This window comes from Rhopalosiphum maidis, chromosome 2 (genome assembly GCF_003676215.2).
Source record: "Rhopalosiphum maidis isolate BTI-1 chromosome 2, ASM367621v3, whole genome shotgun sequence".
In the NCBI taxonomy this organism is placed as follows: Eukaryota; Metazoa; Arthropoda; class Insecta; order Hemiptera; family Aphididae; genus Rhopalosiphum; species Rhopalosiphum maidis.
The window spans coordinates 4,721,085-4,747,757 of NC_040878.1; the positions used below are offsets into that span (position 1 = coordinate 4,721,085).

The 26,673-nt window shown below is 27.9% G+C and overlaps 3 protein-coding genes and 1 pseudogene across 3 annotated transcripts; 1 reads left to right on the plus strand and 3 right to left on the minus strand.

The window, feature by feature from the left end:
- The first annotated feature begins 839 nt into the window (after positions 1-839).
- LOC113554491 lies at positions 840-1,394 on the plus strand (annotated as a pseudogene).
- A 238-nt stretch (positions 1,395-1,632) lies between these two features.
- LOC113553688 (protein RTF2 homolog) lies at positions 1,633-3,803 on the minus strand. Its single transcript, XM_026957156.1, has 4 exons — positions 3,582-3,803; positions 2,594-2,773; positions 2,035-2,527; positions 1,633-1,964 (listed from the first exon to the last, which is right to left on the minus strand). Exons 1-4 carry the CDS (start codon positions 3,648-3,650, stop codon positions 1,750-1,752), a joined length of 957 nt encoding a protein of 318 aa, XP_026812957.1. The 5' UTR covers positions 3,651-3,803; the 3' UTR covers positions 1,633-1,749.
- A 6,041-nt stretch (positions 3,804-9,844) lies between these two features.
- Positions 9,845-10,462, minus strand: LOC113555211 (52 kDa repressor of the inhibitor of the protein kinase-like). Its single transcript, XM_026959594.1, has one exon. It carries the CDS (start codon positions 10,460-10,462, stop codon positions 9,845-9,847), a length of 618 nt encoding a protein of 205 aa, XP_026815395.1.
- Positions 10,463-14,007: 3,545 nt separating this feature from the next.
- LOC113551839 (DNA topoisomerase 2-binding protein 1) lies at positions 14,008-25,198 on the minus strand. The gene is made up of 26 exons (XM_026954366.1): positions 24,974-25,198; positions 24,744-24,898; positions 23,544-23,676; positions 23,168-23,275; positions 22,904-23,105; positions 22,545-22,766; positions 22,325-22,477; positions 22,121-22,212; positions 21,888-22,051; positions 21,131-21,263; positions 20,441-20,567; positions 20,081-20,179; positions 19,800-19,990; positions 19,479-19,642; positions 19,204-19,406; positions 18,726-19,128; positions 17,895-17,964; positions 17,744-17,824; positions 17,345-17,503; positions 17,242-17,282; positions 17,086-17,180; positions 15,369-15,460; positions 15,247-15,303; positions 14,967-15,167; positions 14,681-14,889; positions 14,008-14,341 (listed from the first exon to the last, which is right to left on the minus strand). Exons 1-26 carry the CDS (start codon positions 25,073-25,075, stop codon positions 14,134-14,136), a joined length of 3,864 nt encoding a protein of 1,287 aa, XP_026810167.1. The 5' UTR covers positions 25,076-25,198; the 3' UTR covers positions 14,008-14,133.
- Between the last annotated feature and the right edge of the window lie 1,475 nt (positions 25,199-26,673).

Here is a 26,673-nt window from a genome sequence, read left to right on the forward strand (position 1 = left end):
TGAGTCATTTATAATAATTTTCAAAACAACGTAATTGGCATATAATAAATAGTTACCAAGTTCTACATGGAATGGTTTTCGAATGTAGAATACTTGAATAGGTTACTACTTTTAGTTAGCGAAGCCAGACAAGTCTTATTTTTTTAACATAAAGCGTTAAACGGCGCATTGTATAGGCAATAAAAGTACATTAATACTGTTTTTGTTATTAATGTGAATTGCAATATAGAAAATATTTATATTAAACCAAATAATATTTTTATTTTTATTCGATATTAGGTAGCTACCTCGTACTGGGATAAGGTAGTTAATTTTATACATTTATTATTTTTACTTTGAATATTATTTTAAAGATAAAAACATAAATTAATAATTGGAATAGATATAGGTAAATGTGGTAAATCAACTATATTGTTATGGTGTTTAAAGCTTATAGATTTAATTACATACCCGATTTTTTGATGTTCAAATAAATCATCATTTATGTCCATTAGAGTATTGATAGAAGTTAATATTCCATATCAATAAATAGTTGGTAGGTTTTACATAACCATAGGAAAACAATAATGTAAGTTACTTTACAATAAAGGTAAACCTAACCTAATACAAGTTAAGGCTTTAGGTGTTGTTTAAATTTATTTGGATTAACTTAATAACAATAAGCATGCAAATATTATTTTATACACTTAATTACAATGTAAATTGTATACATAATTATGGCATTCATTCGCTTTTATTTGGTGCTGTTTGAGAACCTTGTTCTTGGTTCAAAGGGATACTAAGGGATTATTTTAACATTGGTACCACTGTGGTCTCAGCTGTTATCTAGAATTTTATTTTCTCAGCGGATTCCATCATCATTTTCTTATAGACTATAGAATTTCATCCCTGCACGACAGAACACACGTTTATGCACTTAAAAGTACGAGTCTAAGCCAAAATATGTTCGCCTCAAGGGGACTTCAACTAATGAGAAACTTTTCAACAACAGCAGCTCGAAATGGTCATGCATATGGTGGACCTGGATCTAATTTGCCATTTGATGTAAACAGCAAGTATAAATTTACAGCTCTACTAGCAGTATTTTTCAGTACTGGATTTGGACTTCCATTTCTGATGGTCCGATTTGTTAAACACAGGGCCCTATAAAAGATCTAAAGAGAACTAAATATAATTGACAATGTAGATTGTTTAAGAAAAAAAATATTTTCTAACACTAGTCAGTAGTTTTAAGTAATGTAATTTTTATGTTTTGTTTGTATTTTTAATAATTTCTTCTTTAATAATGATCAACTGAAGAAAATTGTACTTAATAATTTTGTTAAATAAAGTGATTGAAAGATATTATTTACGTAGTTATTATTTAATAAACAAAATTATTTAAATAAAAAAAATGATTCGATACCTCAATTTTAAATTCCTAGAAAACACTAACTTTATTTATTTATGTTTTGATGATAACACACTAATATTGAGATGAAAATTAATTCTATGTTTTAAACAATATAACACATGTAATTATTATTACCTATTGTTAAATATTTATTTTTTAATAATATGTAATATAATTTAAAAATAAGGTTACTAGAAAGAAATTTTCATTTAAATGTTTATTTTTAGTCAATAAATTGAATTATTAAATTAAAAAAATGTTTCAAGAGAATTGGAATATCATAAAAGTAAATATTTTTTAAAAGGAAAATATGATATACAAATAAAAATACACAACATAAAACACAGCTTTCATGTTTAGTTATAGAACGGATTGTAAGTAATCCAATGAGCTCGAGTTTGATTCTTGTCATCCTCGTGACTTGTAAATAATGATTTATATACATTGGTTGCAGTTTGGTCTTTAGAAATGCTGTGTGCAAGTTTTGCTTTTTTATACACAGGATCTTCTAATTTGCGACAGTTAGCAGAGGCAACGGAGGAACTTGATCCTGCAGCACTAGAAATTGGTCCTAAATCAAATTTAATATAATTAATATAAATAACTTTAACAAAAGCAAATTATTTTAAAAATTGTTATACTTTTTATTTGTTCTTTCTTTATTTGTTCATTCTTTATTTGTTCCTTTTTTATTTCCTTTTTAACATCAATATTTTCTGTTTTAACAGGTATGGTTGATGGAATAATTGGTTTTTCATCTTCATCAACTGGTTCTTCTTTAACTACAACTTCTTGTTTGACTTTATTTTTCTTACTCTTAATCTTATCTTTGCGTTTAGCTAATTTAGTTTTCATCAATGTTACATCTTCTTCAGTCGGATTTAATATAACAATATCATCATCTTCATATTCCATTACACAATTAACACACTTGTTATCAGCACCGAGTTTAAGACCTCTCTCTGAGATAACACATCCACATTTCCATAAGAAACAGAATTTTGATCTGTCGTTCATTTCAAGACCAACTAGAGGACATATATAAGGTGAACAATTATCATCAATATATCCTCCTACACTTTGAGCTTTTCCATTGAATGCTGGATTAGGAGTCAATTTTAAAGCTTTTATATCCTACAAAAATATCAATACAATTTAAATTATTACATATACATTATACATTAGACAAACCAAACATACTTTTAAGCTTTTAATGTGTGCTGAAGCTTCAGGAAATGGAGTTTTATTTACTAAATGCTGTAAAACTGATTCTTTATTGTACAAGAGACCCATACCACAAGCGACTATTGGTGGTCGAAGTGGTCCTTGAGTCAAGTGACAATTACGCCAACGGTATAACTGCATAGATGATTTGTCTTTCTAGAATTTTAATAACAAAACAACAAAAATATTAATCAAATGATACAAACAATAACTTTTATTATAAATAGAAAAAAAAAAGTATTTCATTTTATTTACCAATATTATTAGATAACATTTTAATTTATGGGATTTTAACTCTTTCTAAGACATGTACCTCTATAAAAAGTTAATAATAGCTCTAAACCCTTTACCCTAATTATTTTTATTTTTTTTTAATAATTTAATTTTAATTTTAGTGTAACAATCTTTTGTTGTTTTAATTGTAAGGCTATATTATTTGCATAAAATCTGGAAATGGCTCATTTGATATTACCGTCCTTTAATGTAGTAAAAATGTCATTGTTTCTGTATGCTACTTTAATTTTTTCCTAATCTAAGTTTCTGCTCTAGCATATGGACCCAACTACATAAGGCACTACAATCAATTTATGTACAAAAAATACAAAGTTACACTAATTCTATGAATTTGAATTTTTAACCGTATTCTATGGTCCTAACTTATTAGTTATTATTCAAATTGATATATTTTAGTATAATATCTATAATCTATAGACAGCATTATACACTATTACAGTATTGCATTAGGTACTTGTAATGTAAACATACTATATACTAATATACTAATAAATTGAGGATTAACTTAGTTGGTTACAAAAAATTGTAACGATTCTACTGGAGTGGCGTTGACATTTGGTAATAATAGCCCATGTGTATGACCATTAAATCATTTATTACAATATATACAATTAAAGGTATTACATAAACATTCGCTATGAATTAACTCTTGATGAAGTACAGTACGTACCTGTTCGGGTTTCTTTTTGGTTCGTACTAGCTCGTCCCTCTTGGGTATAGTTCCACCGTCGCATCCCATCTTAAACGATATTAATTCTTCTTGTGTCAGGAAAATATACTATTATTCGCTGTGGTCAATTAATAATATTCATACATAAGAGTCAGACACAAAGACAAAACTCAAAAACTATATTAAATTGTTATAATTTATCATCAAATAAACATAGTCTAATGTTTTCACGTCCTGTCCCCTGATTGGTCTTAATATTGATAATGACAACAATGATTTTATGATATCATAGTTCGTTTACTATATGAAGAACGCGCTGCGGTCGCATAGAAAAAAGCTCATGTCATAATGTCTATTACCTACCTATTAGTTATTACTGAGGCACTAAAGAGTATTATTATTATTATTATTAATATAGTAATATATATTATGTACAGTGGCGTAACTATGGGATGGCAAGACTTAAAGTAAGGCACTATAAAGGTACTACATCTCTAGTGCTCTACTTAAAGTCATGTATTGCGCCTTGAATGCATTGAAACGCAACCGAGTATACGTTGTTTCTTATCACTCGTCGTTTGAAAAATAGTCACCTAAAGCTTTAGTTACCCAACTGAATATTTTTCACTTTTTTTATTATTTTAAGACTTTTCTCGAGTTTTTCCAACCCGTTTTTTTCGTATTCGCGTGATGTGCGTCTTTTGAAAGCCGTACGTGTACGGTTTTTTCGCCGTTTGCATTCGTAACGGTTACGATCGCTGTAATGAGTACGACCGCCGACGATGATCCTCCGGATGTTTTTCTTCGTTCTTTTTATTTTCGCATAATACAATACTGTTTTTTTGATTCCATAAATTGCATTTTATCGTATTTATAATGTTTTGTTGCTCTCGGTAGCTTTAACGGGTTGTGCTTTATATCATAAACTATAAAAGTGTTTCTCGACGTCGTTTATGTCACATAGTACTATAATTACTATTATATTTAATCATAATTTTAATAAAATATATGATATAATATACATGATTCAATGTTTTTGGGCACGGTGGAGAAATCCTCATGTTATTTATGTTTTAATTCATAAATTAATAACGGTAGTGAGTAAAAACTGGAAATTTTCGCGAAATAATTGTATTATCATCTTCAAAACTAAATTTAAAATTTACATTTGGAGCTGTATACGCTATTTAAAGACATTTAACTTTTTTGTATTTAAGTAAAACATTTTGAAAAATGTCTAAAAGGTTACACCATTTTTTTAAATATTAAAATTATCTTAGCACAATTGTCTTTTACAGTCGTTTGAAATTCAAAAGTGTATCACACGCTGTAACATGATATATTATATATTATACATAGAAAAATGACTGAAATACATTACAAGTGCAACGTAGATAATTAAATACATACATAGTCAAATTGATTATAGGCATATATAAAAAAGAATTATAAAGTGTCAAATATATATAAATAAATTGTTAGTTCACGTGAATGTGCTATATTATATTTACATTAAAATACATGAGACACAATCGAGATGTTTATTTGATTTGAATAACCATTGAAAATACATTATTTATACTTTGTACGGACCACAATCAGGAGTAGCCCAAAAAAACTATGAGATCTCCGAAGTTTTGTCTGATATTCAAAATGATTGAAAAATAACCGATACCTGTATTATATAATGTATTCTTCAAAGTTAAAATGATTTAATGTTCAATTGTTTTAATATATTTTCACTGCGTTCGAATTTAAATAATGCAATTGTGAATAAATAGCTGCAGAAAATCGTTAAAAAATATATTAATAATTAGAAGAACCAGTAAAATATTACATTATTACCAATCAGCACGCGTGAAATAAAAACCACGAATGAAAAACGGACCTATAATCTTTGTATAGGTATAATATGTTTGGAGCATGTTCCGGACGTGCGGAACGACGGACGACGGCGACGTGGTGGCTAGTGACGGTACCGACACGGGCAACGATTCCGCCCGACGCGCGACGGTACTGACGACGACTCGTTACGGCGGCGGCGGCCACTCAGGATTCGCGGGGTGAGTTTATACACAGAGGAGTTAGGAACGCGCACGTCAGCGGCGCCGGACCCGCGGAAACTCATCGTGGTTTCAGGGTTCGGCGGCGCGTGTGACTCCGACCGCGGCGATCACCGGACGCGGCCGACGAGATCCTGCTGGAGGAAATCTAAGGAGAGTTTCAGGACTGCGGCGCGCGTCGTGACGCAGTCCGTCGGCTCTCTTTTTCGTCGTGCGGAGCGATCCCGTCGGTCGAATCCCGCCGCTGGTTCCGTAGCGCCGACTTATAAGCTCGTCCCGTGTTTCGGTCGCCAGAATCGTCATTCATCGCCATTGTAGTATATGTAACGTGACCATACGTCCCGCTTTCGAGCTAAGTGTCCCGCTGTCCCCAAAGAACCCAAAAATGTCCCGCTTTAAGAAAAGTCGACTTGTGGTAAGTATTTATTGATCACAAATCACAATCATACATTATTTATACTATTATACTGTATAGTCGTATAGTATAACTACGTAATACATATATATATATATATGTATTACGTAAAACACTAAAACCCATAGTCCATAGATAAAAATGGTACAAAAATAACTATCTTATTGTTATTGTCGCTGCCACCGCGTCAACTTCGGGAATCGGCGATAAATGGAATACGGCCGAATACCTACACATAATATTATCTTGGTAGTTTCGTTGCCTTGGCGCGCGCTGTACTGTACCTCGAGTTAGTTGACGTTCTTTACGACGAAAAAAATTGTTATTTTTCGCAAAATGATATGATTTTCTTATTAAAATGTACAGGTGTCCCGCTTTGAAGAAAAAAAAATATGGTCACGTTAAGTATATGTCGTAGGGCACGATATCGCGCACTAGCACCGCAATCGCCGTTAACCGTCGCTCCGGCGCGGCCTGAGCAGCCGAGCCTCATCCTCCGCAATGGTCGACGCATCGCGCGCCCGAGCAAACGATCCCGCGACACTCGTCGTTTGCCCGTAGGACTGGTTGCGAGAATGTGCAGAGGCGACCAGTGGCCTTTAACTCGCGGTATTTTGCATCGAATACGCCATCTCGTACCCTTCTCCGCTCAATCCTCGTTTTTTTTTTTGTGTCGTTCTGTCGTCCGTTGTGTTTTTTTTTAATTGCTTTTTTGTTATGTTTCTTTAAACTATTTGCAACTTATTTTTGATTCATATGTATTTATATTTTGTTTTTTCATTTTTGTAATAAGCTACTTTTGGCAACTTTTTTCAACTACACTCACTTTATATTTCTCTACACCTTATTAATTGTTTTATTTTATTTTTGTTTTTTTTTTCTTAAAGCTTAACTTTATCAATTTTTTTGTGATTTGAATGCCTATATTTTGCTTTTTTCTTTTTTTGTACTAAATTGTGTGCCACTGAGCCATCTGATGTTTTTTCATTTATATAATTATTTTGAAATTTAAAATGTATTTATTTGCGTGAGTCAGTAAGCCACATTTTTTCCATTTATTAAAAATGTTAATAAAATGTCTCTGTTGATACAAAAAATTATTGTTTTTTCTTTTTTATATTGTCAAGGTTGTGATACTTAAATTATTTTACCTAATTAACGAAATAATGACTAATAAAATCGTTAATATTTAATATTTATTTATACTTAACAGAAGATTCGTTTGTACATATAGAGTTATATGATGACATGAATATATTCATGATCGGTGTATGGAACTGCATGTGATATAAATACTATAAAGTACAAATACGTATTAAATAATATTTCAAAAATAGTTGATACATCGTAAACATTAAAACGCACGCAGTGAATTGTAAATACCTACTACACCAACAAATACAGCAAGGATAGGTATATAAACATTATAAACTATAGCCACTAGGTATATAACTGTATATGGATTGTTAATGTGTTATATAGTGAAATATTAATGTCATTAGTCAGATCTTACATAACATGATTAATAAAAGAAATTAAAAATTGTATTTTACTTTTACATACGAGTAGTTATGTCGAAAAATATAATGAAAGCATTTCGCAAGAGGTTTAAATCCTCAAACCTTTCTGTATATACGTGCCTGTACTGATATTTTCTAAAATTATTTTCAGTTATATTCTAATCTGAAAAAATTGTATGAAAAGTTCTGTACTTGGGAATCACTTTTTATCGAGATCTGAATTTCGACAATGTGACACATGTTATAGTCCGTAGGTATATATACTATATAGGTCTTGGGTAAATACATCTATGCCAAGTGAAAAAAGTAAAACATTTGTGTAGCGTTCACAAATTGTTATCGTACATTCTGTGGAGTCTGTGGACTGGACGGTTCGTTTACCTCGACATTCTGCGTGTACCAGCTATGTGTGTGTTCGCTATCATATGTTTGAATTTTTTTTAGAAATAATAAATAAAATTGAAATGCATTGCTACACGAACACCATGCGTCCATGCGGCGTGTGCACATAATTATTTGTGTCACTACTCGAATGAAATTGTTATAAGGCTTTGGACATCAAAAGAGAGATGGCCGGCGATAACATATTAAGCGGCGGCAGCAGCAGCAACGACGGCAGCTCGCAGCTATAAAACGTATATATTATCTATTATATTATATTTTAGCTGGTCTGTACAATGTTTATTATAGTCTGATCCAAACTTACTCATCTCGTCTTATAATCTCTCACATTTTTACACTCTCCGTTGTCATACACGCGTTGCTGTATCTTTATTCATTCTGTATATTAATATATTATAATATATAATTTTACACACACGTTCCACACGATTATATATTATTAGAATATGTTACGGACAATGTGACACATTCCTTTGTTGAAGTATGTGCTTTGCATCTAGTGAATTAGACATAGTGACTTTAAGTAGAGGCACCTAAAAATTGTTATTCGATCAAATAGGAAAATTTTAAAAATATGTGTTACAAAAAACTACAATGATTACTGATGATTTAGTACGCATCGACTAGTGTTGCTTAGTATTTGTATAAATCAATAGTACCTATAATATCTATATACCTATACGGCTATACACGACTATATAATAAATACGCAATAATAATATAAATAAATAAATGAGACTTAATTTCTAATTTTTTTGTTTATTTTTCAAATACACGTACCAGTATCAAATTTGTTGATATTTTGAAAATTAATTGATAATTAATACTGTTTTGAGATCATTTATATGCTAATTAATATGGTTTATCAAATTACCAAAATAATTACGGAAATCATCCATAACTCGTAACCAGCTACTATATATAGAAAAACAAATTCCATAATATCACAAAGAGTTCTATAAAAAAAAAAATATATGACCTATCATATTATGGTTATAGTATTTATCATTCGTGGCAACCGACAATTGTCGTCATTCGTAGCCTCGTAGGAGACATAGTTTTATTGAACAGCCGTCAATATCAGCCAGACAGCCTTCAGAACATGACAAGTACTCTCATTTTAATAAAATATTTCAATAATTTTATTTTGAAACGTAAAGAAGATGAATGAAAAAATAAGCTAGCTGTTTTTTCGGTGGCGGTACACATCGCGTGAACTGTAAATGTGGCACAGCTCTAAATTACACCGAAAAGCGTAGGATACTTCCGTTACTCCGTTAGTAAATTTTCATAATAAAATAAATGTTTATTGACTTTTACAAGCTGATATTTGGACGACGTAGACCTATATTTTATTTCCGATCGTCCAATGCAGTGGTCGGCAACCGGCGGGTTATTATAAATGGCTGGCTTTAATTTCTAAAACAATGACATATTTTTAAAAATATTTTATATCTTTATTTGGTCCGTAAACTGTTTTTAATTACAATTTTTTTTACTTATAGTAATGACTGTGACCTGTTTGGTCGCAGCTGTTGTATTTGGTGGACGTCCATCGAACGTTCTGCCAAACCCCGGCGGTATACGGCTGCACACAACAGGTCTTGTAGCCAAGGCCGTATCTAGAAATTTTTTTCGGGGGGGGGGGGGGTCCAAAACATGTATATTGTAATTTTATTGAATTTAGATTTTAATTTTTGATATTTGGTTAAAAATAAGACAGAAAAAGATTTAATCTCCTTTTATTAAAATATAATAAAATCAAATAAACAAAATTACTTTGACATCTTGTCACCTTACACTATACAAATATGAAGTATAAAATTAAGAAATAAAAAATTCACAAATACAAATCATATTATTTTAAACTAATAATATGTTCCTATCTTTTTGAAGAGCAAACTGGTTTAACACTTCATCGGGATTAACCGTAACATCTCTATGGATACTTAATAGAGCTAGTCCAGTTAGTCTTTCTTGTTCCGTAGAGTTCCGTAAAAATGTCTTGACGCGTTTTAATGTCGAAAAAGTTCGTTCGGGAGTTGCTGTAGAAACCGGTAGTGTAGCTAGTACTTTTAATAAAAAATGGATATTTGGAAAAAGTTCAGGATTACAATAATTTAATGCTTCTACAGCTGTATGTGGACGATCTACATCTTTGAAAGCAATCCATTTTCTTTTCCACAATTTCAGTTCTGAAGGTAATGTGTCAACATTTATAAAATCTGAATATATACTAAAATCTGATTCTAAAATTGGAGATTTCAAACACATTTTTGGTATTAATAAATAAAAAGACGATAAAATCGTCTTGTGTTTGGAAAACCGTTCTTTAAGTTGACTAATAAAATCATCATAGAATGGAATCGCAATTGCAATACGAAAATAATCTTCAGGAATGTTGGTATCCACATTTATTCTATTTGTTGAACGACTTACTAATATTGTTGTTGTTAATCGTCGCTGACCCCCGACCGGCATCGACAGTGATCGTTGTCCATCAATAATAAACAATCTATTATTAGCGTAGACGTCAGATTTCTATGTAATACGCGCGTTGGTATAGAAGTCTGTGATTATTATTATTAGACGCTATAATATTTTCATATGATATTATGATATAAAACTAAAAACAGTCAATGATTAATTGGAGCTTAAGTCATTTTTGACTGAAAATATTTATACGTTGGTGTTAAAAATAAATAATTATTTTAAACATTTGTAAAATATTGAAGAAATTTCGGGGGGGGGGGTCCAGACACCCTGGACACCCCCCCAGATACGGCCTTGCTTGTAGCAGTTGATAGGTAGACATGAGGTCCACCTGAGCTGCCGTCCGCACATCCTCCTGGTTACCATATGCCAGTCCTAGCTGGGGAAAGAGATCCACCACATTGATGTTCAATTGTTTTGCCTCCTCGTCACTGTCGGCTGATGTATCTAGAAAGGATGGTTAGTAAAGTGCAGTTTTATTTATTAAAATAGAGTGCGGTGACAGAAAACATTTCCGTAGCTAGCTGTTCGATGTGTTGAATTACCGAACTACACACGCGTTCATTGCGTTAATTTTTTTCCGTGAATAGACACCCGTTCACTAACCCCCGACCGGCCCAACCTACACAACCCAAATTGTCTATAAAAATAAATAAAATTACTACAGTCTATAAAAGTTATAAGATGGTTAAATTAACAATTATCCAAACAGTCATATCTAGTCTAGTTCTACCATACTATGGTTATAAACTGATGTATATTGTTTAATTTAATTTTAGATGTGTGGTCGTAGTACATAGTTACATACATAAAATTCAGATTTATGAATTCCAAAAACAATAAGAATAATATGTTTTAAATAAAAAAAACTAATACTAATTTTATGCAAAGGGTAGAAACTTACAGAGGTTAAAAATATTTTTGCATTTTTTATAAAATATTCAAATTTAACCCCGATATTCCTAATATTCTAAAAATAAATTATTTACCAGATATTTTTTCATATTCCACTAAGTGTGCATTGGCTATCTCGCTGGAGCAATCAACCGTTGAAAACAAATAGTTTTTCGCAGCGATTACGTATGGGAGTGATATACAACCTAATGTCAGCATTGTTGTAAAGGTACGAGGTTTCCCTGCAGCGTCAAAGAGTGGAACAGCACGTCGTCATGATGCTGCGTCTGGACGCTGCAGGGAAACTGTACCTTAAGATATCGGAAGATTTGTACACGACCATTAATGTGGTAATTTTTACTTAAAAAAAGTATAAGTGGGTTATGCCCTTCTTGCGTTTTTAATTTTCAAGGGCCTTTTTAATTTCAGTATTTTGTCGTGATTTAAGCCCTTCGTGTGTTTTAAATTTCCAAAAGCCCCTTTTATTGAAATTCTTTTTCGAAATTTTGTTTTTGTATATTTTTTATAGTCTATAAAAAAAAGGTTTGGCATTAACAATATTTAGATTTGTATAAAAAAAATCAAATAATATAATTATAATACTAAATAAAAACTCAACATTATTAGAGTAAAACATAAGTAAGTGAACAAAAAATCTCTTACTGGATAGTGGTGTAATAAAATAAATGTTGTTGAAACTCCCATTTTAATTGTATTTCATTTTTTGAAAATTAAAACAATATTATTTGTAAATAAAAATGTATACCTTAACAATGTTTTGTTATTTAAAACAAAGATTTATATAAAAAAAAATCAAACATAATAATAATAAAAGTAAATAAATTTTCAACATTAATAAAGTTAAACATAAATAAATATAAAATAAAAATATTTTAAATTGAATGAAATATAGTTTCAATTTTTTTATAACACATGAATAAAAATTATTCAGTTTTAAAATTAATTTTAATTATTTAAAATATGAGCTTTTTCGTAAAATATAATTTAATAGGTGATATAAAAGAAAATTAATTGAGCACACTTAATATACCTTAAGAATAAAAATGTAATAATTTGATTTTTTTTTAAATAATAGGTAATAGGTTTATAGTAGATAATAATTGAGATCATGTTTTTAAAGGAAGACTTAAATATTCCTCATAGTAAACTTATGGAATATTTTTTTTCATGTAAATTTTTTCAAGTCTATACTTTTGCGCTCAAATAGGAAGTTTTGATGTATATAGTTGCTTAGGTTTTGAAATATTTAACACTGAAGTTGTAGATCTCAATCTATTCTGATTATTTATGTTCACAGATAGAAACTCTAAATAATTGTCTTCATTAAGTTTGAATGTATAAGCTATTTTAAAAATATCAATATTTTGTTTGGAAAACTCAACTTTTTTTATTGACTTAGACTTAATGGTTTCGTTATTTGAATCCTTCAATTTTTGTTTCTTAAACATAGCACTTGATACAGCACTCCAGTCCAAAAAATGAGTATGTTTAAAAATTATAGTGTTATAAGGACTTTAAGGCCTGGCTTTACATTTATTCTGGAATTTCTTAATATAGTGGACCATTCAGATGGAGCCTAGACAGTTTTCTTTTTAATATTTTTGTCTACACATGCATGCATAGAATCGACTGGCATGTATGTATGACCACCTGGTAATAAATAATTTATGGTTAAACACTTGATATTTTTTGAACTAGAAACAAAATGATGCAACATCGATAACATAAAATGATTTTTGTTTTAGCCAGGACAACTATCATAATATAGGGAAATTTCTTGGAACAGACATATCATCAATACTTTTAAAATAATCATGTAAAATAGTACAAATTTCATTGTCAACTTCAGACCATAAGTAACAGTGACCAACTTTGGTCTTACTTTCATAAATACTTTAATTATGGTAAGCCAGTTCCCTTGAGTAAAATAACAACATGCTATTATCCCATGGTGTATTTAAGACTTTTTGCAAGTCAAAAGAACAGCAAAGAAATCTATTTTGGCCACTTCTTTCCTGGTCTTTCATAAACATTTGATTAGTAAACTCCTCTTCTACATAAAATTGATAATTTTTTTTATCTTTTTCAGTTTTATTTTGTATATTTTTAAATGCTTCACAAAAAGTACACTTATCTTTTTTTGGAACATGAATTTCAATATTTTATTTAGTGTTCAACCTTTTTTTGAAAACACCACAGCTAAAATATTATTTAATTTACAATCTTCTACATAAACCCTGTATACATACTCTAAGCTTTGAAAATTATTAGTTATGAATTTTTTATTACTTGAACTTCTACAGTAATATGATGGGACAGCTGTTCACTTTTTGATAAATTTATCAACATATTCCATTTGGATAAGTGGGGTTTTGTTTTTTGAAGGTTGTTGACCTCTATTATCTGACTTAGAAGAAAATAAGTCAGACTTATTATCTCGAGTATACCCTAGTAGCTTTTCAGATATATTCAATGTGTTTAGAATACATTTTTTATAAACTTTTAGTTGCACATAATCAACAGCAACATAATAACTATAAGTACATGGGTTAGAACATAAACGTTTTTTATTAACATTGTCCCTTATTTTGATTTAATTTATTAACAACACAACTATATAACTTATATAACTTTTATTAGATTAAAAATTTACAAATAATAGTATTTATAAAAATAAATAATGCATGTCTGATATAGATAAAAAAATGACAATGTTACAATATATTAAATGATCACAATACGTATTACGTATTGGGCGCTAATCTGTTGTAGAAAGCTTGGTACTCTGGTATTAGACATTTTTTAGGATCTGGTGATGGATCTTTAATAAGAAAATCAGCCAGAAATAAAGCTGGCAATAGTAATATACCCTTGACAGCAAGTTCATTTAGAGGAACAGGAATATTACCATACCCATGGTCAATGATACAATGAGTAGACTGCAATAAATCTCTAAATAAAAATAAAAGTTGCAATCAAACCAAAAGTTCAACAATAAGTGTTAACAGTTTTACTCATTGGCTATCCTATAATAGAGGTGTAACACTTGCTACACTTTAAATTAGAGGTTGGTGGGGTGGGTTGTCTATGTCATTTTTCGTAAGCGAATAATAAAATAATACTTTGGAATATTTTAATAGTAAAATAGTAACTATTATTTTTTTAACATGTTGAATAAACTATTCAGTAGATATGGTGTTATATGGATGAATATTACTGAGAGTGGGTGGTTACTTTTTATGTTTCACTACACCTATATTTTTAAGGATAGCCGCCACTAATTATACTTACTTTTTATCTAATATCATCCCACCACCTGCTTGTATGAGACGCAATAAAGCTTGATATCTATTATCAGAAGTCATTAGTACAGCTTTCATACCACTGAATGCACCAGCTTTACTAGAACGAATTTTAGAACGCCATCGATATCCGACTCCGTGTAATGGTGTTGATAAACTTAAGTCGGATAAAGGATTTCCCCATTCATACTTGTCTTCCTACAAAAATAAACAAATTAAAACACATATAATTTATTCAATTATCTTTTTAAAGTTATATATTAAATTTTACTTACTGGTAAAAAACAATTTTCCTTTAAACAATCATCAATATAGCTTGGATGTAATATCCATTTTCCAGAAGCGAGTGAACATAAATATTTTTCGCTTCTACTGGGTTGGTGCATAAGAACATGAGTAACGTCTTCACAAAAAATTGCACTTCTCAATACTTGAGCACCAAGCTTTTCAATAGCATTTTCATATTTTTGTCGTTCCTGTTGAAAGAAATTGATATTTTATAATTTTTTAAAAAAACTTTAAAATAGTAAGTAGTATAAACAATTATTTAATTACACTGCTATTCACACTGGTCAATATAAACTTTTTATTGCACTCGGACAGTCTTTTTAGCTGAAATATATTAAACATATTATAAATAAATATTTCCATGTGTATGCATTAATTATTTAACTTACTCTGGCTTTTTCTTGTTGTTCAGTTGGATCTTCCCATCCAACAGAACATTGTTGTGATGACTCTACAACTCTTTCTTTAAATAGAGAGTTTCCTAAAAAATAAACATTTTAATGCTACAGAAAAATAAAAAATGATTGCAATAATTGGAGTTAAGTTAACACTATTTTAAATTTATAAGAATATGTGTTTTATTAAACAATTTATCAATAAATCCAAAATATTATTTTATTATTTATTTAAGTTCAGTAATGATAGGTTGATTGAAAATATAAATAAGCATACAATATAACAACATAATTATGATACAAAATTAAATATCAACAAAATAATTTTGTAAAAGGGATACCAAACTATTTCTAGTCTATAGGCATCATAATCATTAATCCGGGGATACACATTATAATATATTTAGTGAACGGATTTAAACGCACAAAAAAACAAGAAAAATTCCTTGAAAACAAAAAATGTATTAAAATGTCACAAAATGCAAAATAAAAGTTACATTTTTTAATTCCTTGATGTATGAAATGAATTTTGTGCTTGAAAAGCAATAAAAAAATGCAATTTGTATTTAAATCTATTCCCTAATTATTAACATTGTAAAGCATAAATATTGTTCAAAGTACAAGTGTTTTTCTAGAATCTAGATTAGACACTCATTTAAAATACCACTTAACTAATGTAGTTATATAAACCACCTCCATAACAATATAATTCAATAACTCATGGCACAAATTCAACACTTTCAACTTCTGCTATTAGTTGATAATTATAGTGTTATAGACTTATTAGTTAAGTTAAATTATGCTTGTGTAAAAAAATAGATATTCATCTCAATCAAAGGAAGCATATAATCATAATAACGATTAAATCTACCTATCAAATAGTTACCCGTCTTCAGTAACATTGCCTCTCTACAAGCTTTGATGTAAAATGTATTGCTCAAATAATGGATTACATTTTAAATACAATAACTTCACTTTATTGACCTATGATCACTCCAAATTTAGCCATGATTCAAATAGGTATATCTCTTAAACTGCTATAGCACTTAACAACGGTAGTTACAAAGTTGCAAGTAGCTGAGGAGATTAATGGGAATCGTCCCAAGCCTAGGACATTTATCTTTTCTTGTGGACCCTACATGTTTAGCCTTTGGTCAAAATTTTTCTGGAAGGAAAGGTCAACTTTAAACTGGAATTACGTAGGTAATAGAATATAAAAATTGAATTAACATGGCTAAAAGGTGGACATATCATGAATAAATTGGTCAATTTAATCCAAGATGAGACATTGGTCATTCTATCTAACATAAAGTATATATTTTACAAAAATTCTCCAAGAAAAACTCCAAAGAAAATATTGAGGAGATTAACAACTGGACCTTATTTCAAGCATTTAAATATTTAAAATAAACCTAAACATTACTTATTATTTATATTTACATTACTTCATTTACTGTTTAGCTCTATTTAAAGTTATATATTTTGTATTAAGTTTTAAGTTATTGTTCATAAATTAATAAATAAAATGGATGATTCAAGTACAAGATAATTAAGATTAGTTTTTCATTATTATGTATTTATTCGATAATTATTATAAGTATTATAATAAAATTTAAATAAATTCTTGGAACATTATAAAAACTAACACATTTATATGTTAATTTTTGTTTTAACCTAATCACTGAATAGAAATTTCAAACTAAGCACTTACTTGCATAATCATCTTGACTTTCAGACTCTGATCGGGAAAGAGGAATTTCTGGTTCTCTTGATGCACATAGATCTTGTTGGAGTTCTTCTATTGTTCTGAAATAAGCAAAAGGCATTTAAGAATAAAAACATGTATGGTTTAAAATAAAAAACATACCTTCTAAATTCTTGTTTATCTAATGATTGCTGTTTAATATCCTAAAAATTATAAATTATTTAATTATTACTGTTATACTAAGTACATTTTATTATTTTCTCACAATACTTGGTGATACAGTATTAGATTTATTATTTTGAACTTTTGATATTTGTGATGAGTTATGCAAGATCTTAGACACACCTGGAGATTGGTATGACAAACTTAAACTTTTCAATGTATCATTTGAATTAGCGTTAATTGAACTTATTTCATTTGGTTCCTAATTATAAAAATAGTTATACAGTTATAATAAAATAAATTACATAAATGACTATGAATTATTATAATATTAAATAGTTTTTGACACTCTACAGTCTTAGAAAAATATAATTGGCAATTTTTTACATTTATTATAATATTTTATTATGTAATAAATATATATTATAAAAATATTAATTATTGTAAGTAAATATGGAATTCTATTGGTTTAATCTTAAAATTATATATCATGAATATTTACTTCTTGTTGATTAGTATTAGCATGTGGATATCGTGGATGTAAAGATTTATTCCATAGTTGGCGCTTAAGCTCAGTCAGTGGCTAATAAAAAACGTAAAACATTAAAAAAAAAAATTACTAATAAAAAACATTCTTTGAAAAAAGAACTTACAGTGCTTTTTCGGTTTTCTAACTTGGGTTGTGATGGTTCATCTGAACTATCTGGAAAAGTGTCCACCCATCTAAAAAAATCAAAATATATCTTTACATATATGTAAAAATGTGATATTATAAGTTTTCTAAACAAAAATTTAATATTTTATTATACCATAAAAAGAGAAATCATAACTATTGCATGAAGTAAAAATATGTTATTTCTATGTTATAAGCTATAAAAAGCCACAAAATTAATAACTATAAAACATGCCAGTATTTGTATATTATGACAATAATAATATATGTTTATGTGACATTATTTGTAAGAGTACTAAATAAAAAACGATATTGGTGAGTTAGAAGATATTGTAACACCAGAGCTATGTCATTTGGCACTTTTGGAATCTCCTAGTTTTAACTGTACAGTTAAATCACTAAATTACTAAATCTTAAACTAAAATTTATAATGTTAAATAGATATTAATATTAATAATATTATATAATATTTTATTTTATAGTTCATCTCCAGAAGCAGAACTTGTTAATTTAATGTCAAAAAAATATTTCTTTTATACGGCCTTATTTATTGCGCATATCAATATTACTGGATATAAATTTGGTCTTTGTTAAAAATATAGAATAGTAATCATTCAATCATTAATCACCATCATTACATAAATTAACTTTGATTAGATATAATAATAAATAAATATTTATTTTTTAAATTTGTTAATTTAACCAAGAAATGATTATTAATATTAAAACTTATTTTATACAATAAGTAGATGAATTAACAATCAATTTAATTAGAAAGAGTATTTTAAATAACTAATGGTTAAGTACATACTTTTTCCATTTTTTTTTTGTTTCTGGCGTAACAGGGTCATTACAAAATATTTGTCCATATGGAGTATCTGGAGTTTTTAAATTTTCAATGAAACTTTTAGAAGCAAGCGGCGTGGAACAACTTGATTTCAAGCGAGCTATTGCTGGCTTAAATTTGTTTGAAGGCGAATCTAAAACTTGAGAGGTAGGATTCATAATTTCCATTGAACATTTCTTTTTTAATGGTGGTTCAATATCATCCTCAGTATCTTTAAGTGGTACTGCTAATTCAGAATCAACATCATTTTCTTGCATTGCAAGTATTGTTAATTTTTGAGTAAATGATGAAGAGCTATCATTATGAATATCATCTTTAACTTTAGAAGATGAAGCAACTGTAGAATCCAGCAATGAAGATTTATTAGCTAATATAAATTTAATTATTTTATTAAATATTTTTGGAACAATAATAAAATTAAAACAATTAAACTAGTATCTACCATTGGAAATTATTGGAAATTTATCTTCTGGTAAGCGACGTTTGCATGTAACACAATTAAGTAGCCATTCTTTAGATACAACTGGTACACCCCATTTAACTGAGGCTTCATATTTAGGCCCTTCTGGTGTAGAACAAATAAGATGAGTAGTCATCATAATGTTTTCATCTGGTTTTGATTTTCTTGACAATGCATCTTGAAAACTAAAATATGAGTAAGTGTTGAAATTAATTTATGATTGGAAATAATTAAACTATAATTTAAAAAGTTTTTACTTTGCTCCAAGAAGTAGTGAAATTTCTTTTAAGAAATACCGTTCAGATCCTGTATAATTAGTGATGCTAATTACACAGTTTTTAAGAGGAGTAGACCCACTAAAAATTACTGGTTTATGATAGTATTCAACAGGAATTTGTTCAACATTATTATAACAATCTTCCTAATAATAATAATAATAAAGAAAAAAAATTAATTACAATTTAATACAAGTTAAATATTTATGGGTATATTAAATTGTGTCTACACAATAAGGGTTCTGAGTATTGTGCTCAGACAAAATGTTGTCACATGTGGATTTAACTTTACAATGTACTTACTATCCAAAGACAACTAACTATGGTGGCTTTAATATTTAAAGATCTTTCATTGAATACAATAGGAACAACAACATAATTGATTTTTCCTCGATAACTACGCGTATTAACTGCTACACCACCCATAGATATTATTTTATTTTTTATGGATGGCAATTGATGAGAATCCAAATCATGCAAAAGGATAGTTAACCCTATAAAAAAAAATATAGGAGATAATTATGTATAAACATTATTTTGTAATGTAGTTAGTGGTAATTAATTGTTATAATAATTATAACAACCTTCTAGTACAGATTCAAGTTTACTATCTTGAGTAGACATAGTATCTTGTGTTGTACAAGAAGATTTTTCACTCTGGGTATCATTAAAATTGGTGTTTTCTAAAAATGATAATAAAATGATTAATATTATATATTATTTTATGAGTATAATGCATGTGAAATAAACAATAATTTTAAATTTGTTTTAATGTAGCTGCTAAAATCGATTAAATAAAACTTGAAATTATTTGCTTTTGTGAAATAATTGTAAAATATTTAGTTGTTGAGAGTTTTAATACATTTAATGAACTTTACTTAAATAAATAAGTTCAACATTTTAGTAGACAAACTGAAAAATTGTAAGCTGTATTATATACTAACCAACATTTAAATATTGATCAATAAAATTATCCAATGGCAGATTATTGGTTACAGTTGAAGTTTGTAGTTTAGGTTTATCTACTACTTTTGGTTGAGAGAGTGTTGAATTTTTCATCATATACAATCCCTAGAATAATAATTATAAAAATTATATATAAATTGCAACAGTATTATAAAACAAGCTAAAACTAGTAAGTACTAAGTTATTGGAACATTTTAAGCTACTTTTGGCTAAATATTAAGATCTGTTTGTTTAATTTTTAAATTTTAAATTAATTAAAGTTTTAGCAAATAAAACAATTATAACATTAAAAAATGATTAATTTGTGAAACTGAATGTATCAAAATTAAATGAATTGAATACAAATGTAATAATTTAAAATAAAAACTTAAAAATCATAAAATATAAGTTGAAAATGTCAACCATATGCTTAAACAACCCACAGAAGTTCCATTTTACATGAAATTTAAATTTTGAGGTAAACAGTACATTTATGCATAATACTTTTATAAATATAATTTGAATTGTAATACTATTAAAAACTTATTTCAATATATATTAATAACTGAACTAAACATAATGAATCTACTTCTATTGAAATTATATTTGTACCTTTTTTTTTGTGTTTAATAAGTATATATATTAGCTGCTTTAACTGTAAGTATTTTAAGTATGAATTAAAATAATACCTTTTTACTGAGAGGAGATGGAGACTCTGGTGTAAATGAATGAGATGAATCCATAGCTAGGAACTGTTCTTCTGGAGCCGTGCATTTTAAATTTATACTTTCAAGTAACCAATTAAAATTTACTACATGAGGTCTAAAATATAATGTATGCATTTTAAATTACAGTACAAAAATATAAGGTTTTTTAGTTTTAATTGTGTTTATTAAGAGAACACCACACTTTTAATAGATTTGATATAGGCAATTGTAAGAATAAATAAGGAACTTATGATTGGTTCCACCCATATACTAAAGTTATTTTTTTTTTGAATGGTTATAAAATTAGATTGAAAATCAGGTTTACAAAGGAAAAAACGAAGAAGGCTTTTTTTTATTGAACTTTTATTATAAAATTATAAAACTTGGACTACAATGTTGTTTTTATACTTTGTTATCCAATTAACTAAAATAGTTACTTATGATAATGAATAATATAACCAACAAATTTTAAAATTATCATAACTTTTTATATATTAGTCGTTGATTAAATATAATAGTATATTTAATCAATGTATCAGTAATATAAAAAATAAAATATAAAAGTAATTTGGTAGTCCTAATTCTTTTCTGTTATGATGAAAATATAGTTTCTTATAACAAGGATTAAAGACAAAGTAATTCTTACCCACCAGAAAAGTTTTAAACAAATAATTAGTGGAAATGAAGTGTTTTTTTAATTACAACTAATTACAACATTAAGCATAGAAGGTATATTTACTTTTCTTGAATAGAATGTAATAATTTTGCAAGTGATGCAGAAAAATCACCAACTAAAATATGGGTTATAGACGCATTTAGCTCTGTATATCTAATTCCACCAGTAGAAATTACAATACGTTTTAATTTTTCTTCTTCACTTAAACTAAATCCACTAAAATAAATCTAATATACACAAAATAAATTTTCAATCAACTATAAAATATTTAAAAAGCATTATTTATTATAACTTACTTTACAACCATCCAATATTGTGCCTGCTTTTTTAACTTCTGCCAAACTTAAATTATTTAAAATATCTTTATAATTTATTTGTTTTGAATGATCTGTACAATATATATCATTTTAAGATATCAATAGAATTTTGAATTTTAGAAAAGTGACAATTTAAAGTACCAATTACTTATTAATGATGGTTCAATAAAATAATATACTCACATTGCCCATTATTTTTTTTCGGAGTAGTACAATTTTCTTGTGATCTATGATTATTATTTTGACGTTTTAGCATTTCACTGTTATTTATTGTTTCTTCAATTGTAGATTTTGGTTCGGCAACAATTTCACTTATATCATTTTGAGAAAAGTTAGCTAAAATGCAAATAAATTAAAGAATTATAAATGATATTACAATAGTTTTACTTCTTTAAGGTCATACGTTTAACATTCGATAAGGCAGGAGTTGAACTTAGCATTGTATTTTTGACAATATAATCTTGAGTATCAACTATGTAACCCTTTTCAACACTGTCATAAATCCAAGATGGCTTTAAACAAAATAAACCCCATTGTTGTGCATAAGTAAACTTTTGCCCTGTAGGTTTCATTAAGATCAATATGTTGGTTTCATCTTTTTTCATTTGGGGGGTATATTTGCCACCTAAATAATAATAAAAAAAATCTATGAGCACAGAACAAAAATAAACAGTGAAATCTTGATAACTCATACATGTATTAGATAAATTTTAGATAGCTTGAAGGAATTTCTCGATTATTTAATTATGTAATTTTTATTACCATTTTCATCAATTAGAGTGATGATTTGTTCTCTATCTTTTCCTTCTAGTCCAGAAGTAGTTATTTCAAGTTTATAAAATGGGGGACATTTGTATTTATCAAACTTAGTTTCTGTAGCTACTATATTACATATTAAGCTTTCTTCCCAAACAGCATCAACCCAATCTTCAGTCATAATATTTATTCCATTTTCAATAGCTTTCTAAAAAAAATCATACAATTTTAAATTGATTTAAATTTGTAATAATATTAACGTTTACTTACAATATGTTTTTGAGATCCTGCTTTTCCGACCATTAAATGAGTAGTACTGTCTCGTAAATTATGAGAGAAAATTCCACCCATATATTCAACTTTTTCCTTTACTCTTTCCTAAACATTATAATAATTATTAATTTATTAAAAAGGAAAAGCACAATTATAAGCAAAATTTGAGGGGGGCTTGTGGAATTAGCTCCCTTAAAATCAATCAATCATAGTCCCCCAAATGGTTTGTATATCCCCTTCCACCTTTATATATCTCCAGGACATATGCATACACACAGTACAACATGCAAATTATAATAGCCCCCCCCCCCAAAAAAAAAATTTAAAACTCAAATTGCACCTATGAAAATAATGATGGTGAACTATTATTTACTTTTTCTTTAGGACTAAGATTTGAAATACTTAGTACAATGTCTCGCATTGCCATTGTATATATTGGTGAATTATTTTCCGGTATGGAAATTGCTTCAATGAAACATGTTCTTAAGCATATTGGGCTAACAATTCTGAAAACAAATAATTTAATAATTTAATTAAAATTTCATAGAAAACATTAAGGTAATGGAAGTTCTCTTCATGCTTAAAATGTAATAATCTATAAATTATAATAAATTATTATATTTTAAAATAATATAAGAATACATATTACTTAACATTTCAAACTATAGTATACTAGAATTAGTATAAATATATTTTAAGATTAAGCAATGAAGCAGATAATAAAAATAGTAATAGAAAATAATAGTATTTCAGTTAGTGACATTTAAATTAGGATTCTGCAGCACAACCAAACATTTTTTGTGTGACCCATAATATATAGATATTTCTTTATACGTTATTATTACAGTTTGCATCAACACAAAATAAAATTGATCAATTGTTATGATTAATCAAATATAGCTAAAATGAAAGTCCAGATCTAGGGACCAATATTGGTTGCACAACTGTTTGAATTTACTTTACTTTGAGTATAAGCATATCTATATCATATAATGCATATTATGATATAATATAAATACTATGTTAATTTTAAAATCGGAAAAATTTTTTATTTATTTTTTTTTGTTTTGATTTAAACCTGTGATTCAATAAGAATAATAAGTACATGAAAATACATAAAATCAATGCATGAAGTGGGACATTTAAACATACATCAAATGGTTATATTACTAAGAAATACATTAAAAGAATCAGCAAAACTACAAACAAAAATATTAATATTAAAATTATTTTAAGTGACATAAGTTTAAAAAAAAAAAATTCTTATTATATAAAATGCACTGGAATAACACATAAAAAGTATAAAATCATCTAGTTGTATGATCCAAGACTAAAAATGTTAGTTTAGATAACAGATTTGGATAGTAATTAATATAATATGTATTTACTAATCACAGTAATGGGTATGTTTTTTTTTTCAGAAAAAGTGGTATAAAATTAATTAAATCTCAGTATTGAAAAATGTATTTATGGTTGGACTAACGAGTATCAATAAATCATAATAGAATTAATATTATAAATAACTATTAATTGATTTATAATATAAAAAAATTAATCAAAATGTTGTACTAACACAGCTTTATTTTGTTTAGCAGCCACTAAAATGTGTCGAAAAGCAGGTCCTTCAAATTTGTCGTAAACAAAAACTTGACTTTTTTTCAATGATTTCATACTACAAACATCTGATTCACTGATCACATTTGTGGTGAGTTCATGATTAATGCAATCCTATAATATAAATAAGATCTATATATTTTATATTCTTGATTTGTGAATACCAAAAATACAAATGTCACCACTTACTTGTAGTGCCAGCTGCATAGTTTCAGACATATTTTCAATATCTGTCCTGTCTTCAGTAAGAACAAAAAATACTTGAATGGTACTTTTTTTTGATGACCACATTGTTATATGAATTTGAAGAATACAATAACATTAAATACTATTTAAAGATACCCATAGTTAAACAATACTTAAAACTAAAATATTTAATAATTTTAGATTTTTCAAACGAACAATAAACGACATTTAGCGGGAGCAGGATTAACTTCTTTTATCATAATACTATATTCATAATGTGTGATAACGTTTCTGATTATTTTGAAAAATTAAATTTCCTCACCATGGTTACCAAACTATTACCGCTGTACAGTAAAAAAAGTACGGCTAAATTTTTTTTTTTTTTTTAAATATTTAAAATGTAGGTATTTGTTAAACATTACGTATACATAATGTATGGTCAGGTTACCTAACTTAGGTATATTGATGCTGTTATTTTAATTTTAAATATGTTCTGGTCATAATTTAGAAGGGAACTTAAAAAAAAAGACTATATTTTTAACTAAGAATAAAAACTTTAATTTTTTTTATATTTTTGTATTATTTTACTCTGTCATACGTTTATTATTCAATTAAACTCATCTATATCCCGAATTTCTATCTAAACCGATGTATATCGACACAGTCCAGACTAACGAATCCGGAATCACAATAACCGGTACAATATTGCACACTGGTTTGATCTGGCGAATTTGTAGTATGAAGTAACCTCTATTATCTATAGACATATTATTTATACATAAACCTTGTGGTCCGGTCCTTCCATCTATTTTATTACCAATGAAAAATTTGAAAGCATCCTGTAAGTTGTAACACGGTAGTTCTTGTAAACGGACAGTTTGTATGCGGTTTTCATTTTTTCTTGGTGACCGTACAGTGTTCTCGTCCTCCAATCAGTAATTAGTGTTGTTGAAAGCGAACCATTTTTAAGAGGTTGTACTTAGGAAATTCGATATCCATCGTGAGACGTGAATTATGTGTAACTGTGTGTGTTGTTACTTTAGTGTTACTAAAAAAAAAAAAAAATTAAAACCCATTTCCTACCTAGAAAAGAGAATAAGGAATTCAAATATATTTTTAAAATTAAAATCAGACTTTTGGTACTGGGTGAATTTTTTTTTCGCTTATTGGTCTAAACTCTGAAGGCACGAAAAAATGACGAAAAAACGACCCGCTTTCAACAGCAAAACTTTTTCGGTAATCGGTAAAAAAGATCTAGGAAAAAAACAAGAATTAAAAGAACAAATTTTAAAAATGTTAAATATAAAATTTAAATTATTATAAAAATTAGATTATGAAAATTAAAAAATTATTATTTACTACCTAGTACCTTTGCATACATTTATACATTTACACAACTCGCATACACTCATGTTGAAATTGCCTACATTGAACTCCTTAATAACCGTTGGTATCTAATTTTTAAGAAAAATGTATATTTAATTTAATTTTAAAAATATTGAAAAATAAATGTACTTCTTTTGAAAAATGTTTTTTTATCGCATAAAATTATGTGAGAAAATTTAAACAAATATATCTTTCATTCTTCATCTTTTTATAGGCACCTAGTATATAACTATTATAACTTAGTATAATGTAGACTCGCCGCGAGCTCACTTCAGGGGCACCACGGCTCTTCCACGAATAAAAAATTTTTTCACAAT

Bases quoted from the DNA above. Each gene is read 5' to 3' on its own strand.
- LOC113553688 (XM_026957156.1), bottom strand. From the start codon at position 3,650: ATGGGATGCGACGGTGGAACTATACCCAAGAGGGACGAGCTAGTACGA. The intron at 2,528-2,593 runs GTATGTTTGGTT...ATATTTTTGTAG, and splicing joins CACACATTAAAAGCTTAAAA to GATATAAAAGCTTTAAAATT. The intron at 1,965-2,034 runs GTATAACAATTT...AATTTGATTTAG, and splicing joins AAAGAAAGAACAAATAAAAA to GACCAATTTCTAGTGCTGCA.
- LOC113555211 (XM_026959594.1), bottom strand. From the start codon at position 10,462: ATGCCGGTCGGGGGTCAGCGACGATTAACAACAACAATATTAGTAAGT.
- LOC113551839 (XM_026954366.1), bottom strand. From the start codon at position 25,075: ATGTGGTCATCAAAAAAAAGTACCATTCAAGTATTTTTTGTTCTTACT. The intron at 22,213-22,324 runs GTGAGTATATTA...TATATTGTACAG, and splicing joins GAAAAAAAATAATGGGCAAT to ATCATTCAAAACAAATAAAT. The intron at 17,181-17,241 runs GTATGTTTTTTA...TGCTTATTTCAG, and splicing joins GATAAACAAGAATTTAGAAG to AACAATAGAAGAACTCCAAC.